This window comes from Tachysurus vachellii, chromosome 25 (genome assembly GCF_030014155.1).
Source record: "Tachysurus vachellii isolate PV-2020 chromosome 25, HZAU_Pvac_v1, whole genome shotgun sequence".
Lineage (NCBI taxonomy): Eukaryota > Metazoa > Chordata > Actinopteri > Siluriformes > Bagridae > Tachysurus > Tachysurus vachellii.
The window spans coordinates 14159166-14179077 of NC_083484.1; the positions used below are offsets into that span (position 1 = coordinate 14159166).

The following is a 19912-nucleotide window of genomic DNA, read 5'->3' on the forward strand; positions in this document are numbered from 1 at the left end:
TATTCGGACGCATATGTTAGTGTCCTAGTGCAGGACGTGGAGCTCTGTTTGGATTCAGCCTGCGCATGACGTCACACCTGTGTGTGTGTGTGTGTGTGTGTGTGTGTGTGTGTGTGTGTGTGTGTGTGTGTGTGTGCGCGTATGTCTGTGTGCGCGTATGTCTGTGTGTGTGCGTGCGTGTGTGTCATGCGCAGTGTAAATACTAAGCAGCTTAGAGTTTTCCTAAATCTTTTCCTTTGTGGAAGGTTTATTTTTATTGTAGGTTTTTATTTATGCAACGCATCTGGTTTGATCAGCACGTAAAAAAGAAAAGAATGAAAAATTGTACCATCCCTGTCCATCCTATTATATTTTTATATACCAAATAGATATAGTGTTAATGTTATACACAGTATGTACCCGGAGGAAACCCCCGAGGCACGGGGAGAACATGCAAACTCCACACACACAAGGCGGTGGTGGGAATCGAACCCCGACCCTGGAGGTGTGAGGCGAACATGCAAGGATAAAAGGACAAAATACAAGACAAAACAGTGCAGGACAAAAGACAAGACAGTGAAGGACAACAAATACAAGACATTACACAAAAGACAATACACAAAAACAGCACCAGTGTAAATACTGTATGTTTAAACAATATTGTGTGTGCAGAAATACTGGAATGAACACATTAGTATTATAGCAGCAGTTACATGAGATTGTAAAGTATTGTGCAAAACAGCAATGGACTGAAATGTGAGTCAGTATGTGCAAAGAGCAAAAACAGTGTGTAAAACAGCATGCAAACAGGTTGATGGATGTATATAATGGAAGAGTGTGTATTTGGTGTAGGTCTGTGCAGTCCATACTGTTGGTGTGTGTGAGTGTGTGTGTGTTGTGCTCAGTTCAGTTCAGCTATTAAGGAGTCTATGTGTTTGCTGGGTAGCTTTATATTATAACAGTGTGTTTAAAACATTCATTGTTTGTCCTTTTTATATATTTTGTAAACAATTCACTGATCCCAATTATACAATTAGCTTTTATTACTGCAAAGAAATCCATAGTAACCTTTAACCTACATTGCAGACACGGAACTCGAATCAGATGTTGTTTCTGCCAGAACTGTGTAGCCTACGACACGCATTGACGTTGTCATATCAAGTTTGATTGGCTCTCTTTGTAATTTTTGCAATTTCATTGGCTGAACAAGTAGGCGTCCGCTTCATGGTCCCGCCCTTTGTGGTGTCTCACCGATATTCCTCCGTCCGTGTCCCAGTTTCGTTCCACACCGGGTTGTGAGTCCTCAGCTAACCGAGTGCTGCCACCATGACCGCCCGCGTTCTAGTCGGTGTAAAGCGGGTTATTGACTACGCCGTAAAGGTAAACGTCTCCTCAGAGACCTCAGATGCATCCATTTTTAAATCTTTCTAAATATGATGGACTTTACCCCGGTTATATAGCAGCGCAACTCGGGCCGTATTTCAATGAGTAACTTAGTGCACTAGACAAAGGGAGCCTACTCAGCTACTTTGTAGCATTGTCTAGTGCACTTCTTTAGCAGATTACGGTTATTTGGGATTGGACCCTACATTAGTTTTGCTAACAGGTCAGACGGGTTAAAGATAAAGATAAACTTCAATCCAAGGTCAGAGCGTACATGAGCGTTTTGGGTGGAGAGATAAATAAACAAACTTTTTACGTTCTTATTTAGTGTTGTTACCCGAAATGCTTGTCATTCAACTGTTATACTTCTGACATTCGGTTAGCGAGTGTTGCTAACGTATGGGGGTCTCACTATGGTTGCCAGATTGGGATTAATAAGTCCCTCAAAATGGAGATTTAAAATCGTTCCTGTTTCAATAATATTGAACATAAAGAAATACTCGTTAAAAAATTATGTACTATTACATTGGTATTGATACATACACTTGATATCTGCATATAAACACTTTATTTTTAGTGTGATGAATTAACAACGGACCGTTTACTATCAACCTGGCAACGACTTCTCTGGCAGTGTGTAACTGTAATAATGATTTATTTATCATGATCAATATAAACCATTCATTCGCTTAGAAAATGAAATGAATCAACACCTTCTGACTAATCTGGAATATTGATTGTGTGTTGTTTTTATACGACTCTTTTATTGGAGCTTGATTTTTGTCCACACAGCTCGTAGGTGATTATATTTATCTGTGAAAGGATTTTATTATTATTATTATTATTATTATTATTATTATTTTATTTTATTTTGTAGTTTTATTATAAATATAATATTATTATTAAATATTAATATTATTATTTTATTTATGTAGTGAGAGCAGGGAGCAGGTGGAGGAAAACCTGGAGAGGTGGAGGTTTGCGCTGGAGAGAAGAGGAATGAAAGTCAGTCGTAGAAAGACTGAGTACATGTGTGTGAATGAAAGGGAGGGAAGTGGAACAGTAAGGTGAAGAGGTGAAGAAGGTACAGGAGTTTAAGTACTTGGGGTCAACAGTCCAGAGTAATGGAGAGAGTGGGAAAGAAGTAAAGAAGCGAGTGCAGGCAGGTTGGAGTGGGTGGAGAAAGGTGTCAGGAGTTCTGTGTGATAGGAAAATATCAGCAAGAATCAAGGGGAAGGTGTACAGGACAGTGGTGAGACCGGCCGTGCTGTATGGTTTAGAGACAGTGTCACTGAAGAAGAGACAGGAGTCAGAGCTTGAGGTAGCCGAACTGAAGATGTCGAGGTTCTCTTTGGGTGTGACAAGATTGGACAGGATTAGGAACGAGTACATCAGGGGGACAGCTCATGTTGGACGTTTGGGGGACAAAGTTAGGGAGGCGAGATTAAGATGGTTTGGACATGTTCAGAGGAGGGAGAGTGAGTATATTGGTAGGAGAATGTTGGACATGGAGCTGCCAGGCAGGAGGCAAAGAGGAAGGCCAAAGAGGAGGTATATGGATGTAATTAATGAGGATTTGAAGCTAGTGGGTGCAAGTGTTGAGGATGCAGAAGATAGGGTTAGGTGGAGAGAGATGATTCGCTGTGGCGACCCCTGAAGGGAAAAGCCGAAAGAAGAAGAAGAAGAAGAAGAATTATTATTATTTTATTTTAATTTTTTTATCTGCTCCTGTCTGAGTCACCAAAGTCCTGCTCCATGATAAGATAAGAACACGATCGAAGTCATCCCAAGACCTCAATCAGTTTATCAATACATGATAACAGACATCGTTTTAATGTTGTTTTTGCACAAGATTTGGTCCATCTAATAAAAACCTCATGCTGTAATTTTTATCTATTTTGTAGTTGCATATAATGTAACATTCATTCCTGTTACAAGTCCTTGTGAATGAGTTGTTACTATAGCAACACTAACATATCAGCAGTTGTTATAGAACATGAACACCTCATAAACCATGTGGGTTAAAAAGCTTGTGTTTTTCTTTAGGAATCTTCAAGTGAAGGTTCTCCAAAAATCCCCAAGCAATGTTGATCCTTACTCTCTCTCTCTCTCTCTCACTCCACACACTCTGTCTCTGTCTCTCTCTCTCTGTCTCTCTCTCTCTCTCCCTCTCTCTCTCTCTCTCTCTCTCTCTCTCTCACTCCACACTCTCTCTCTCTGTCTCTCTCTCTCACTCCACACACTCTGTCTCTGTCTCTCTCTCTCTCTGTCTCTGTCTCTCTCTCTCTGTCTCTCTCTCTCTCTCTCTCTCTCTCTCTCTCTCTCTCTCTCTCTCTCTCTCTGTCTGTCTGTTTCACAATATGCCTCTGTTTCTGTATGTCTGTTGCTCTGTTACACTCTGCATTACTCTCTGCTCTCTCTCTCTCTCTCTCTCTCTCTCTCTCGCTTTGTCTCACTCCACTCTCTCTGTCTGTCTCTCTCTCTGTCTCTCTCTCTGTCTCTCTCTCTGTCTGTCTCTCTGTCTCTCTGTCTCTCTGTCTCTCTCTCTCTCTCTCTCTCTCTCTCTCTCTCTCTCTCTCTCTCTCTCTCTCTCTCTCTCTCTCACTTTGTCTCACTCCACTCTCTCTCTCTGTCTCTCTGTCTGTCTCTCTTTCCTGCTCTCTCTGTCTCTCTCCTTCTGTCCCCCGCCCCTCTTCCTCTCAGATTCGAGTTAAGCCTGACAAAACCGGCGTGGTGACGGATGGCGTGAAGCACTCGATGAACCCTTTCTGTGAGATTGCAGTAGAGGAGGCTGTCAGGATGAAGGAGAAGAAGCTGGTGAAGGAGATTGTGGCTGTGAGCTGTGGACCTCAGCAAGTGCAGGTAACACACGTTCGGTGTTTCTAACAAACGTTCCATCACATCCTCAAACCTTTCTGTTTTGTAATGTAACTACATATATGTAACTATATGGACCAACACATCCCAGTCCTGTATCCAGGATCATCAACCTTTAGACTAATGTGCACCCTTGCATGTTATGTTTGTTTTTATTAGAAACATCTAACTAACCAGTGCTGAACTGTGTGTGTCCAGGAGACCATCCGCACAGCACTGGCTATGGGGGCAGACCGCGGCATTCACGTGGAGGTTTCTGGAAAGGACTACGAGTCTCTTGGGCCTCTGCAGGTATCCAAGATCCTCGCTGCTTTGGCCAAGAAAGAAGAGGCTTCTCTCATCATCCTCGGGAAACAGGTAGCTGTTTGAAAGGAGTGCAGAGTTGCTTCACATCGCCACTAGATGTCGCTCCAGAGCCGAATAGTCTCAGTCCAAATGGTTTCCAAGTCCAACTCTAAAGTTTAAGGATTTCCTGCACAGTAACATTAAACACACTGATGATCTTATTTTATTTTTAAAAATACTAACCTTTTATTCACTCTAAACGTTTTCTTGTTCTCCGATGCACCTTCATAGTATGAAAAATGACCCACCCATTATAGGACAGGAGCTTTAGAGTAAAGCAAGTGAAAGGCAATGTGATAGTCAGGATGGTTGTAATATCTATTTTTTTTTTTTTTTATCATACAAAGTTATTACATATTGTGCATTTACACAGTGATAAAGCAAATAATAAACTTCCCGGAATTGCTGTATTATTGTAAACTGCCTGGTATACGAGTTTACACAGAGTTTCATAGAGACTTTATCTTTACAGTGTGTGCAGCTTAAATGAATTCTTCCATGAGACAGTGGATATTATGTCATTAATATCCTTCAAGCGCTTACGATCTCACTGTGGTTCCGCGTAGATTTCTATGAACTCCGTGAAGGTTAACAGATAATGTTCATTGTGTGTGTTTGTTGTGTAACAGGCCATTGACGATGACTGTAATCAGACGGGTCAGATGACAGCCGCTCTGTTGGACTGGCCCCAGGTGTGTATGTGCATTTTGTTTGCTTACACACACACACACACACACACACACACACACACACACACTGTGTCACAGTGTAGTATCTTATTCTCTCTGTTTATAAAGTGAGAAATTCTGTGTGTGTGTGTGTGTGTGTAAAAGACTAGGTGTTAGAAGTATATTACCTTAATATAACGTTAGTTAGTATAAGCAGCATTTCAGCCATCTGACCAATGAGATTCAAGCTTTCAACAATGCTGTGGTATAAATTAAATGTGTGTGTGTGGATAATTAGTACACATGCTGAATGCTTTACAGTATTATTTTCAAGAACGACTTTATACGACACTATCAAGGTTTTGTATTACAGAATTCTAGGTTATTACTAGTTTGTAGGGCTTAACTTTCTGGAACACACGTGCGCTTAATTTGTATTCTCATTGTTTAGATTACTAACAGTTACGATCAATTACGTGTGAGTTACATTTCTTCGTTATCCAGAGACCAGAATTAGAGCACAAGAAATCTCAGCCTTTTTGCCATGTGTTGTTCTGTAGTTCATCCAGCAGAGGTCAGATCAGAGTGGTTCATCTACAAGCTGCTGTGGCAGAGATGTAATCATGTGGAGGAAATAAAGGAAAAACATGGTTTGTTCTCAGGATCACTGAACTGACTACAGTCAGTCAGAGCGGATCTGGTTTCTTTTTAACGCAGGGGACCTTCGCCTCCGAGGTGGCGTTCGATGGAGATAAGCTGAAAGTGGTGCGCGAGGTCGATGGAGGACTGGAGACGATTAAAATCAACATGCCTGCGGTGGTGACAGCCGACCTTCGCCTCAACACTCCCCGATACGCCACGCTGCCGAACATCATGGTACACAAACTCTGTTAACAACACTACAGAGAATAACTATCCAGGTTGACTGGAGTGTAAGATTAATCTGAAATCACAATATGATACGAGAACCGGGATTTAAGAACTGTGATTGCTCAGAAGTCACACAATGTCACATAAGCTTTTGGAAAGCGTGAACATTTTTATTAGTTGGACGTTCTGCTGTGGCCCAAAAAAACATTGTGGGGGTGGGGGGAGCACAGAGTAGGATAGTATCTTACAGTAGTGTTAATTTCGTCACCTATTTTTAATTTAGTCTTAGTCTTGTGCCAAATGTCCTTGTTAGTTTCAGTCATATTTAGTCATTCACATATCTTTTTTGTTAGTCTTAGTTTTAGTCGACTAAAAGTCTCGTCATTTTAGTCTAGTTTTAGTCAAAAGAAAACTCAAGGTATCTTAGTCAAGTTTTAGTTGACTAAAAGTCTTTTAATTTTAGTCTAGTTTTAGTCAAAAAATTGTAGCTTGACCACATCTGGAATCTATTGTAAGAATAAATACAACAAGGCCTCATTAAATGCAATAATATCAGGAACACAAGTGTTATAGTGGAAATAAATAACTTAATGAAAAGCCTAAGATCAAAACTGTAGGTGTGTGTGTATGTATGAGTGTGTGTGTATGTATGTATGTATGTATGTATGTATGTATGTATGTATATATATATATATATATATATATATATAAATTACCGACTTAATGCAAGTTATACATGGTATTGCACACACCATTATTGATGATATTTGGAGCAATATTACATTTAATTGTTAAACTTCATTCCCTTACATATACATTTGCTTTTAAGCCTAATTATTAATTTTGATTATGATGTGATTGTGACAGAGGTGTGGGAAGAGGTTTCAGGTTGGGGGTGCTGAGTTTTTTCTGTCACCACTTCAAAGAATAAGAAACAATATCAAGGCTATAAAACTGGTCAAAACTCCGCGAATCACAAAAGTATCAGTGAGAAGTTGAGAACACTCGTTTAAACAGAGCGTTGCCATGGACACACAGGATTCTAACCGTAGAGACGGAGCGCACTATTTTCTTTAGCGGAAACAATACAATTGTTTTTAAATCAATAAACTCCTTTTTTAAATCATCATTTTGAGTCAAATTATCGATTTATTTGGTAGGTAGCAATATAATAAGCGAGATCCGCTTCGCGGACCTGTAACTTGAGCAACAGCGAAGCCGCGAACTCGTTGTGAATATTTTAAAGGCGTAACAGCCGATGAAAAAGCAGAGACAATTGTAGACGAAAATGAAGAGAGATTTTATCTTCGTTTTTATTTTATACAAAACATTTTCGTCTCGTCTTTTTTCGTCAACAATAATGCATGTCAATTTAGTCTTAGTCAGCGTTTTTGGGCAGTGGTGCGGTCTTGTCATCGTCTCGTCTTAGTCATGGAAAAAAAAGGTTGTTGACGAACATATTTCGTCTCGTCTCGTCTGGCGAAATTAACACTATCTTACAGATGGGTGAAATAGCAGCTGGTGGTTAAGAAAAACAGGAAGTGTGTGTACGTGTGTGTGTGCGCTTATGCAAGCTTTAGTTGAGTTTTAAGAATGAATTTATAAGACATGAATTGTTTAGGCTTTTACTTCAGAGGAACACAGTGTCTAGAATGTACTGTATTAATATAATAATAATAATAATAATAATAATAATAATAATGGTAATCATAAGGTCAGGCTTGTATTGGAATTGTGTAGATCGAATGTCTTAAAACATTTTCATGCTCTCTGTAGAAAGCTAAGAAAAAGAAGATCACGAACATGAAGCCGGGAGACCTGGGAGTGGACGTGAGCTCTCGGTTGGAGGTGCTGCGGGTGGACGAGCCTCCACAGAGGCAGGCTGGAATGAAAGTGGAGTCGGTGGAGGAGCTGGTGAGCAAACTAAAGGAGGCAGGAAGGATATAAAGGTAAGGAGACCGATTTTATTTGTCTGATCCAATTATGCCTGAAATCAATTGGTGATAGTCATCTAGAAATTATTTACCTGATCATGTCACTGTCTTTTCTTTTCCAGCTTTTTTTTTCCCTCTTTCTTTTCCTGAGTCGCCACAAACCCCACTCTCAACCTCAGTGGACGTTCCTGCCATATCTCAACCTTCTCACCGATCCTCCGACCAGCCGGCTGTAGCAGCATCTGCTTCCTTCTGAACACTGAATCCATCATTATTTCTAGTCCTGGTCCAAATAACCATTACACACCGGTCTTTGTAGCAATTTCTCTGCTGTGTTACACCCAGTTTCGCTGCACGATCCAGCGTAGATTAACTCTGAGAGACATTTTCTCACGTTTAAGAAACTGATTGCTGATCTAGGAACGTTTTTTGCTTTCGAAGCTGTGTTTAGTTAACTTATTTGCTATTCATATTGGAAAACTTCCTAGATTAGCACTAAGATTTAAGCGTACGGATCTCGTTAACTTGTCCGTCCTGCGTCAGTTTCTGTTTGAAAGATCGGAATATTCATATGACCTCTTTGTCTTTGTGTCTGTGGCCCTACGTTCTTTATAATTAAAAGGGCATTTCTAATTAACACCACACACAATCTCTTCTAAAATGTAGATAAATCGCACAAGTACATTTTGTATAGTTTGGAAGTCATACAGAGTGTCTCTCAGCTTGGACCAGACCTGGAGAAACGAGCTGTTTTTATCACGTATGCCTCTGGTTTTGAGTTTTGATTGTTCAATATCTAACTGTGGGAAATAAAATCTCTGTCCTTTTCATGTGTGAGTCAGATGTCAGAATGTAGAAGCTCAGTGTAGTGGTTGATGGTTGTACTGATCAACAGAGACCGGGCTTGTTTAGTGGTGTGCTGTATGTTCAGCTGCTATGTGAAACCAATGTGTGAAAAGCAAACAGGTTAAATATAGAACCTCATGTCAAGACAATGATGCATTTAAATGTCAGACTGGAACTTAAATAATACAATGATGCATTTAAATGTCAGACTGGAACTTAAATAATACAATGTGAGTAAAATTATAAAGTAAAAATCTGCAGTGAAGCCGTCCGCTTTCTTCTTCTGTATCTGTATAATATGTTTTATTATTATTATTAATAATAATAATATTATTATTATTATTAGTAGTAGTAGTAGTAGTAGTATGTTTTCAATGTATACAACTAAAATAAGCACGTGAAAGGGGCGGGGCTTGTAACACAGTTCTCATTCCCACAGTGTTCATTACGATTCACTTTTCGATTCTTCCTTTTTTTTTGTCTTTGAACTCGGCAAGTTTCATCTTTGAAGGTTTTACACTTATAATTATGCACAGAATAACAAATTTTATGGATAAGAAGGATTTCTGTGCGTGTGCGTCAAATAATAACGTAAAAGATCCGATATTCCTGTTTGCGAATCGACTCGCACATCCGACTCACTTTTAAAGAGTCGCTTATAAAGTGATCCGATTCAGCCAAGAAAAAGCTTATCAAGCTCACTCATCTGTCCCTTACCTGTTGGAATATGGGAGTATATTGACCTGTTGTTTTATTTTTATTGGTCTTTAGTTTTATCGTCATAAAGAAACCTAAAATAATTTCTTTGGTGTAATTTTATCCTGAATCCTGCTGCTGTTTTTTGATTAGTTTATATAAAGATTTTGACATCAATGTCTTATTGCCTAGTGGCCCTTCTGCTCTGGTGGAGATTAACAGGTGAGTTACTTCATCAGCTGCTTTCATACACATGTTGTTAACAATTAGATTCAATTATAGTATCAATATTTTAATATAAAGCAGTATTACTATAATAATAATTATTATTATAAATCTAATTATATAATATTAATTTATTATGTGATAAGTATATTTATAACTATTAATATATATATAAAATTATATAATTACTATAATAATATAATTTAATATATAATAATTATAAATATAATTATATTATTATTAATATGTGATTATTAATATACCGACTTGCTTCTGATCTTTTAAGTAATTAATTATTAAATGTAAAGCTTGACTAATAAATATAATAACGGTGAGTTGTGATTGCCATTGCTGTAGCTATAGACAATTAATTCATAAAACATTGGCAATGTTTCCAAAACCCCATTGTTAGTTAGTTAGTTAGAGTGTTATTGATCTTTCATTTTGTTATGCTCATGAGGACATGTGTCTGCATGAATACATAAAAAAACCAAGACATCTTACAGTATATAGATCTCATGCACAGGTACAATACTAATACTAGTGTATAGGGTGTGTGTTGGGTTTTAAAGATATCTCGTCATGAAATGCTGTAAGATTGGGCAGCTTTGCTTAGGAATTCCATCCTTTGTACATCTCATATGTATCTGACCTTAAAAAAAATGCATAGCCGTTTCCTTAAAATGATTTAAGTTACACAAATGGACTACATCAGTTATACAGTTATAAGAAGATATACTAGATGCATTTTTCTAGGTGAACGCTACACAAAAAGGTATAAAAGTGCTCATTATCCTTCATCTTAAATCACTATTACGTATTTTGTATTATTTTCAATATATTCAATATATTTTTAGTGGAAAAATGGTAGAATGGAAGTAACAAACGTTTTGCATTTTTTTCCATTTTACTGCTATGCAACCTTTTCACTAAACTTTATTACTTATATTTATTACTTATATTTAAGTTAAAACTATACATTTGAGTACATATCTATAAGGGTGAAGATTATCCTGAAGCAATGTGCTTGCGGAGGAAAGAAGCTAATTTGCTCACTTCAGGTTAGGGGTTTCTTTGGGCATGAATAGCTTTTGTGTTCGTAAAAGTAGGTCTGGCTTCACCTGATCTGGGAAACACACCCATAAAGAAACCACTTAACGTGTGTGTCTGAATGATTTCATCCGAATCTTAACTGAATGATACATAGAATAATAACGACATATATAAATAAAACAATTATATTTGAAGACTCTCCTTGGGATTGTACGTGTAATTCCATGAAAAAGACGACGTGTTTTTTTTTTACCACAGGCACAGATTGTTTTCTATCCATGTGGCCCATTGGACCTACGATGGTTACTGCTTTTGTGGGCACCAACTTGACACTTGGAGTTTTGTACAGCGGCGTCACTGCCCCTGTAGTGACGTGGCAGAACGGGACGTTGGTTCTGGCCTCGTGGACTATAGGACAGAGCAACCCTCCAGACATCAACCCAACATACAGAAGCGTATTATCCGTGGATCAGACCGGATCTCTTGTCTTCCAGAACATTCCGGTCAGCTACAGTGGGTCATACACAGCAAAAATGGCAAAATCTGGGGATCCCGAGGCCTCGGTCGACTTTACAGTATCAGTGTACAGTAAGTAATCTTTAAATGATATTTTTTGCCACTTGATGTTCATTAGGTTCTGTAGTTTAGTACAAATTCATGGTCAAAAAATGGCATTTATGGTTTAGAGTGGGTTCACGCTGGACAGGTATTCACCATAGCTAGAAAACTCAACACCATTACATACCATTACATGCTCAGAGGACAGATTCTCAGAGGACCAGGAGACAGTCATGGCCAATGGGTAAGATTCTGGGTTATTTATCAGAAGCTTGGTGTTGGGTTCAAGCCCCCAGCACTGCCAAGCTGCCACTGTTGGGCCCTTGAGCAAGTCCCTTAACCCTCTCTACTCCAAGGGAGCTGTATCGTCACTGACCCTGTGCTCTGACCCCATCTTTCATACAAGCTGGGGTATGTAAAGAAATGACTTTCACAATGCTGTATGACAAATAAAGACTTTTTATTTAGGTTCAGCAGGACACATTTTGTTTACGTCAAAACGATCAGCAGGGACGGTGCTAATAGTAGGAGCTTTTTAAAAATTAAATGCTGACTTAGTGAAATGCAATGCAATGGGAATTGCACCTTCATCAGAAGTGCCACACACAAATGCCTTCAGTGTTCAAGCGCAGAACTTGACGGAGCTCTTTTTTGTCCCGTCCGTCACATCCTGCTGTCAGATGTTGATAGGAATCATTTTCACTAGCTAAATTAATTGCATTTAACTGATGCTAGGCACTCTTTCTATAATTATTTGAAATAGTGCACCTATTTAAGTAAACATTAAACTTAGACGTTCAGCATTGTCACTTAACCCACAATCATGATGCTTTCATTTTAAGGACATTGCTCCACCCACAAAAAAAGTACTCACTCTTTTTAAGAAGTCATAGAATATGACGTGCAATAATGTTACATGTAGGACCAGCAAAAATGCAGAATTCTGCATCAGCATTATCTAATTTTTTTGATACACAACTGAGCAATTCAGGGTTAAGGACCTTGCTCAGGGCCCCAACAGTGGCAGCTTAGTGGACCTGGGATTGAACTCACAACCTTCCAATTGGTATCCCAACACCTTAACCATTAGGCTTACCACACGCCCTCAAAACTGAACAATGCAGGTGAATGCAGAACTGAAGAATGCAGAATGACAAGAATGACAATTTATGGAATCTCTAAGATGGACATCGTATTGCGGAGTCTGATGTCGTCTTCCTGAGTTTCTCCATTTTTATCCATTGGACTAAAATGGAAATATCTGGAAATATCTCTATCTTCACAGACTTCATCACGGACGCTTCTGTGGTCGCGGCCTCACAGGACGTGGTAGAGGGAGGAGCACCGTTCACGCTGTCCTACAGCTTCATGCAAGGACCAGTCATGACTTCAACGTGGTACTTTAAAGGCTCAGGGTTGGTGAACGGCTCTCGGTACCTGATAACTGGCAAGAGTCTGATCATAAATCAGCCGAACCGCAACGACACGGGACTCTACAGCGTGACACTGACAAATCCATTCAGCAACTTGAACCAGAGTAAGAACATCACAGTGCTGTGTAAGTGGGTTTTTACTAGTAATATGTGTATATTACCTCTAACTTTTAGCTAAAGGTGTGTTTAGCATCCTTTATGCATTTATGTACAGTATCTTGCTCATTTATAATTGGCCTGTTAGCTAGCTAGAACTTTGTTCAGTTTTGAGGACAATTAGGGTCTTGTAACAAAGCTAATACTACCCACTTTCTTTCAATAGCTATCCAATTTGACCAAAACAGTGGTATTGATAACTTTGGGAGCAGAAAAGTCTTTAACTGCATGTTAAACACTAGCATTCATATATATAGCTAGCATTTTTACTAGCTATAATATTCACCATTTCAAGAAACATCACAAAGTTTCTTAAAATTTACAGGCTTGTTCTAACATTTAGCTTGTTCTAACATTTAGCTAGTTCTGACACTCTGTCGGTTTAGTGGAGCGTGTTGATTTTTTGTAGCATGGCATTTAGCTAATCTGCTATAAGCTAAGAGAGACTGTTATCTAGTTGCATATTCAAGCAAAATAATAACATTATTGTTTTCCTAGTGTCTTTTTTTTGTAACAAACTTTTCTGGTGATCTTAGAAATATACAGCAATGTGTAGCTAACATATCTGAGGACAAGTTAGCATAATAGTATTTGTTTTGTCACAACAAACCCTAGCTTCCTTTTCTCATTAGCTAGCCAGCTTAGCATTTGTTCCGCCAAAATAGCTATTTCTTTCAACGCTTATCCATTTTCAGACGGACCCGATAAGCCGGTTTTGGAGGTCAGTCCTACAAAAACGTCCTTTGTTCCCGGAGAGACTGTGACTCTGTCGTGCCGAGCCGACGGTGAACCGACTCCCTTGGTGTCGTGGCTGTTTAACGGACAGGAGCTGCCCAGCTCCAATGGCATACTGCAGCTTACCCATGTTCACTTGAGTCAGAGCGGCGTTTACAAGTGTGTCCTGATTAACAGCAGGACCAACGTGCTTCTTACCAGGAACGTCACCGTAAACATCGAGGGTAGGAACTTTCTAAATATTTGTGAATCATTGTGATGGTACCGTAATCTATTAAATCAATCCTGCATGCAATATCACTATTCGCTTGATGGCCACTTTAATAGGAACACCTAGCTAACAGGAACATGCTGCTTTTGTACAGCTGTCACTGTTATCTTCATGGTGTCTGTCTTATATGTCTGTGGTGCATTGTATTGTCTGTCTGTACTGTCTGTTGTCCAGCAGGGTCTTTTGTCTTGCATTGTTTGCACAAGGCTGCACGCATGCACTGTATGTTAATAGGTTGTTTGTTTATTCTTTCGTTTTACACTCTAGCCCTAGTTTTGTGTGTCTATTTAGCACCAGGGTTCTGGAGAAACATTGTTTTATTTCACTGTGTACTGCATCAGCTATAATATGGTTGAAATGACAATAAAAACATCTTAACTTGAAAACTTGATCTGTACATCTATTAATTTGTTCAGTTATCTAATCAGCCAATCACGTGGCAGCGATACAATGCATAGATCTGAAGAACCTTGAATAACATGAATTGAATTAAGTGAATTTTATCGTGGCTTTTATTGTTGTGAGAGTTTTCGGGAATGGGAATTTTTTTGCCAATCAGTTTTGAGCATAAACAAAAAACATCTTACAGAGAGGTCAAAAGGTCAAAGGAGAATAGCCAGACAGCTACAGTAACTCAAATAGGCACTCTTTACAACCGTGCTGATCAGAAAAGCATCTCAGGACACAAAATCTTGAGGCAGATGAGCCACAGATGCAAAACACCACTTCATTTCAGATTCCACTCATCAGTCAACAGGAATCAAACGGTTGAAGTTGGGAAAAAGCCCAGGCGATGTTTTTTCTTCTGCGGTTCCACCCTGTTTTTCTGCTCTGATGTGCGGTGATAGTAGCAATGATAAAGGCCTGTGTTGTTGATGTAAACACTGGGAGCTGGTTGGATTGGGTTTGTTGATGATTCAGCAAGTAATATGAGAAAAGACTTTGCTGATGCTGATACTTTAGAAAATGCTCAATAAGGTATACTAGAGATTTACATTTACTGCATTTGGCAGGCTTCCTTATGCACAGCGACTTACATTTTATATAACAGAGCAATTGAGGGTTAAGGGCCTTGCTCAGGGGCCCAGTAGTGGCAGTTTGGTGGACATGGGATTTAAACTCACAACCTTCCAATTGGTAGAAAAGTGACTTAACCACTAGGCTACCAGTGCAGACTGGTGTTGAGTCATTATGCACATTGTGTACTGTGTACTGTGTATTTATACAGTTGAATTCTTGATTCTGATTGGTCAGAATGTGTTGATAAATAGCTCATTCTTAACAACAACTCTGGCAATAGTTCTGGCTGTAGTTTATCACAGATTATATTAATACGCTCCTTCTAACGCTATATGCTGCCTTTTTTTTTTTTTTAAACATTTCTATGAATATATTGTCTCTAGTAGGCAGAACTACTTATTAAAAACTATAAATTCTTAAAGAAACAGTGTCTACTTTCATATGAACCATTATCTGAAACATTCAATGCTGTATATGGACACAAATTTTTTGGCCTATGGGAAGAGGAGTTAATATTTAGTAAAGGAGTCTCCAGTTCCAGTGATGTGTAACAGTAAGTTTTCCATGAGAAGAAAATCTTTAGGATTTTTCTGTTAGGTCCATTTTTAGTGTCTAAAAATAAAGAGGATGGTAATGATGTGTGATATATAAAACTCTTTTTTGTAGATGTTCCAAATTATTAAATGTAAATATATATGGATCAAACATGTTATTCTTTAATTAATCCCAATTTCGTCAGGATGTGCTGTCAAAAAAATCAATAAATAAATACATGTTTCTGCTGCAGGTCTTAGCAGGTCAGCCGTTGTTGGTATTGCTGCCGGAGTCCCATGCCTCATCCTCCTGCTGCTCCTCTTCGCCAGCCTCATCCGCCTCTGTTACTACTGTTATAAAATGAAAGGTAAGGAACGTCGCCACTCATCTGCCCATCTTAACTACAACTTTTTATTTATTTATTTATTTATTTATTTATTATTTATAATGAATTCATTATTCACTCAACTACTGTATGTAGCAGGGAATCAGAATCCCAGATATCCTGTCACGAGAACTGTGAAGAAAGTAAGTGCATTCAGTTTTTCCTTTAAATCTCCTAATGCAAATATGTTGCTAACTGTAAACGTTTCTGTTTTAAATGATGGATGGATGGATAGATAGATAGATAGATAGATAGATAGATAGATAGATAGATAGATAGATAGATAGATAGATAGATTATTGATCAATCAGTTTAAAAAAGATGGATGGATGGATGGATGGATGGATGGATGGATGGATAGATGGATGGATGGATGGATGGCTGGATAGATAGATAGATAGATAGATAGATAGATAGATAGATAGATAGATAGATAGATAGATAGATAGATAGATTATTGATCAATCAGTTTAAAAAAGATAGATAGATAGATAGATAGATAGATAGATAGATAGATAGATAGATAGATAGATAGATAGATAGATTATTGATCAACCAGTTTAAAAAAGATAGATGGCTGGATAGATAGATAGATAGATAGATAGATAGACAGATAGACAGATAGATAGATAGATAGATAGATAGATAGATAGATAGATAGATAGATAGATAGATAGATCATTATTCTATTCGCACCAAATCAGGTGACCCTGATGATACACAAACGACAAGCCACTAAATAAACTCCTAAAGCTCCACTGTGTGTAAGAAACAGAGGTGTACAATATCCAGAGAAGCATTGTATAGTCCACATATTTATATTTATTTCTTGAAAGTAACAGTCCGTACCTGCCCCCTGCTTCGTTGTTGTTTTTTGTTTTATGTCTGTATGTATGTTGCACCGTTGACCTGTGAGACACGACATCTCGTTCCACTGCATGTCTCAACATGTAGCGGAATGACAATGAAGCTAACTTGAACTTGAACTCTTTGTGTGCGCTTTTCTCCAGGCTGTAATCAGTCAGCCGAATCTGACCAAACCTCAGCACCTGCTGACCAACTGCATTAAACAGCCTCCAGCCTACAATCACCATCGTCACCTGGTGCTGAATTTCACCACCACATATCAATTCATTTTATTTTCTTTTTTTAATAGTTTTTTGTATTTGATTTGTAAGCAATTTAATAGATAAATAAATGTTTCCCAAGCTGTAAAATTATGAGAAGTGGAAATCTGATTGTGTATTTATTTATATATCTATTTGGATTTTCAGGCGCCGAGCGAACGTTCAGGCACGCTGCCATTAGGGATTCCCCCAGTCCGAATGGCCACTACGGTGTAACACTCCCTTCACCCTTCGACTCGACTGTTCCAAATTTTTCAGCAAGCTGAACATTAACACAAAAACAATGAACAGCCCTTGTTCTTTGCCACTTCCTCCAGCCCCAGAGAGTGAACAACTCAACAAACACTACAGAAAATGCTCCTTATACATATATTTTTGAGAAGTATTATTGGTATTGGTATTTTTATCAGGTTTATTTTTATTTGTATATATTCTAAATAAAATGTCTATATATATAAATTACATTTTTACCTCTGTGTATGTGTGCGCCTTTTTTAATCAAAATTTCTGTTTTAATGCTAAGCGGGTTTCCGTCTTTTACAAACTGTTTGCCAAATTGAAGCTACATTTCATGCAAGTGCCTTGAAATTAAAAGCCTCAGTTCCTTAGCATGAACTTTTACCAAGTTGTATTGTGCGTTCTCCATCTTATTCGAAGGAACAAATGGAAATGTTACACCAGGGAATTTACTGTATAAGACTATATAAGAGAATAGCCAGACAGCTACAGTAATGCAAATAAGCACTCTTTTCAACCGTGCTGATCAGAAAAGCATATCAGGACACACATCTTAAGGCAGATGAGCCACAGATGCTTACTAAAACTGCTTACTGAAACTGCCAGACACAGGAACAGTTTCTTTCCCCAGGCAATCACCCTAATCAAAAACTCACCATAATTATATTCAATGCTTCATATCTATTGACAGTCCTGATAATGCAGGACTTATAGATATGAAGCAGTGAATATAATTATGGTGAGTTTTTGATGATATTCTATATTCATATTTAATACTCATTCTGTCTATACTGTATCTCTTCGTCTGCATTGTCTTGTATAGTTTGTATAGTATAGTGTTATTTATGTCTGTACTTTTGAGAGTCACAAACAGCTGGAACCAATAAACCTGATTCTGATTCTGATTCTGATTCTGATGCAAAACACCACTTTACTTCAGATTCCACTCATCAGTCAACAGGAATCAAATGGGTGAAGTTGGGAAAAAGACCAGGTGATGATTTTTGATCGCCGGCCCTTCCATTTTTCTCCCTTTTTTTACTCCCGCCGGTTCGTTGGTCGTGGGGATGATGAAGGTATGTGTTGTTGATGTAAACACTGGGAGCTGGTTGTATTGGGTTTGTTGATGATTCAGCAAGTAATATGAGAAAAGACTTTGCTGATGCTGATACTTTAGAAAATGCTCAATAAGGTATACTAAAGATTTACACTGGGGGCATGGTGGCTTAGTGGTTAGCACATTCGCCTCACACCTCCAGGGTTGGGGGTTCGATTCCCGCCTCCGCCTTGTGTGTGTGGAGTTTGCATGTTCTCCCCGTGCCTCGGGGGTTTCCTCCAGGTACTCCGGTTTCCTCCCCCGGTCCAAAGACATGCATGGTAGGTTGATTGGCATCTCTGGAAAATTGTCCGTAGTGTGTGAGTGCGTGAGTGAATGAGAGTGTGTGTGTGCCCTGCGATGGGTTGGCACTCCGTCCAGGGTGTATCCTGCCTTGATGCCCGATGACGCCTGAGATATAGGCACAGGCTCCCCGTGACCTGAGGAAGTTTGGATAAGCGGTAGAAAATGAGTGAGTGAGTGAGTGAGAGATTTACATTTACTGCATTTGGCAGGCTCCCTAATGCACAACAACTTACATTTTATATAACAGAGCAATTGAGGGTTAAGGGCCTTGCTCTGGGGCCCAGTAGTGGCAGTCTGGTGGACATGGGATTTAAACTCACAACCTTCCAAGTGGTAGACCAACACGTTAACCACTAGACCATTAAACACCAGTGTGGACTAAGACATGGCAAAGACATTCAATGCTGTACATGGACACAAATGAAATGTTTTAACCTCTTTGGAAAAAAGGCAACTCCTGAGGAAGGGAGTCTCCAGTTCCAGTGATGTGTAACAGTAAGTTTTCCATGAGAAGAAAATCTTTAGGATTTTTCTGTTAGGTCCATTTTTAGTGTCTAAAAATAAAGAGGATGGTAATGATGTGTGATATATAAAACTCTTTTTGTAGATGTTCCAAATTATTAAATGTAAATATGTATGGATCAAACATGTTATTCTTTAATTAATCCCAATTTCTTCAGAATGTGCTGTCAAAAAAAAAAAAAAATAAATACATGTCTCTGCTGCAGGTCTTAGCAGGTCAGTCGTTGCTGGTATTGCTGCCGGAGTCCCGTGCCTCATCCTCCTGCTGCTCCTCTTCGCAGGCCTCGTCCACTACTGTTGCTACTGCTATAAAAGAAAGGTAAGGAACATCGCCACTCATCCGCCCATCTTATCTACAAATTTGTTGTTGTTTTTTTTTAAATAATGAATTCATTCTGTAACTACTGTATGTAGCAGGGAATCAGAATCCCAGATATCCTGTCACGAGAACTGTGAAGAAAGTAAGTGCATTCAGTTTTTCCTTTAAATCTCCTAATGCAAATATGTTGCTAATTGTAAACGTTTCTGTTTTAAATGATAGATAGATAGATAGATAGATAGATAGATAGATAGATAGATAGATAGATAGATAGATAGATAGATTATTGATCAATCAGATTAAAAAAGATGGATGGATTAATGAATGGATGGATGGA

The 19912-nt window shown here is 38.6% G+C and overlaps 2 protein-coding genes across 2 annotated transcripts; both read left to right on the top strand.

The window, feature by feature from the left end:
• The first annotated feature begins 1205 nt into the window (after positions 1-1205).
• On the top strand, positions 1206-8886 carry etfb (electron transfer flavoprotein subunit beta). Its single transcript, XM_060861595.1, has 7 exons — positions 1206-1359; positions 4066-4224; positions 4438-4596; positions 5214-5276; positions 5970-6128; positions 7899-8071; positions 8179-8886. The coding sequence occupies exons 1-6, from the start codon at positions 1306-1308 to the stop codon at positions 8067-8069; spliced, it is 765 nt and encodes a 254-aa protein (XP_060717578.1). The 5' UTR covers positions 1206-1305; the 3' UTR covers positions 8070-8071; positions 8179-8886.
• Positions 8887-9036: 150 nt separating this feature from the next.
• Positions 9037-17565, top strand: vsig10l (V-set and immunoglobulin domain containing 10 like). Its single transcript, XM_060861593.1, has 8 exons — positions 9037-9820; positions 11135-11464; positions 12720-12992; positions 13719-13982; positions 15837-15950; positions 16065-16111; positions 16979-17071; positions 17243-17565. The coding sequence occupies exons 1-8, from the start codon at positions 9775-9777 to the stop codon at positions 17309-17311; spliced, it is 1236 nt and encodes a 411-aa protein (XP_060717576.1). The 5' UTR covers positions 9037-9774; the 3' UTR covers positions 17312-17565.
• Positions 17566-19912: the final 2347 nt, after the last annotated feature.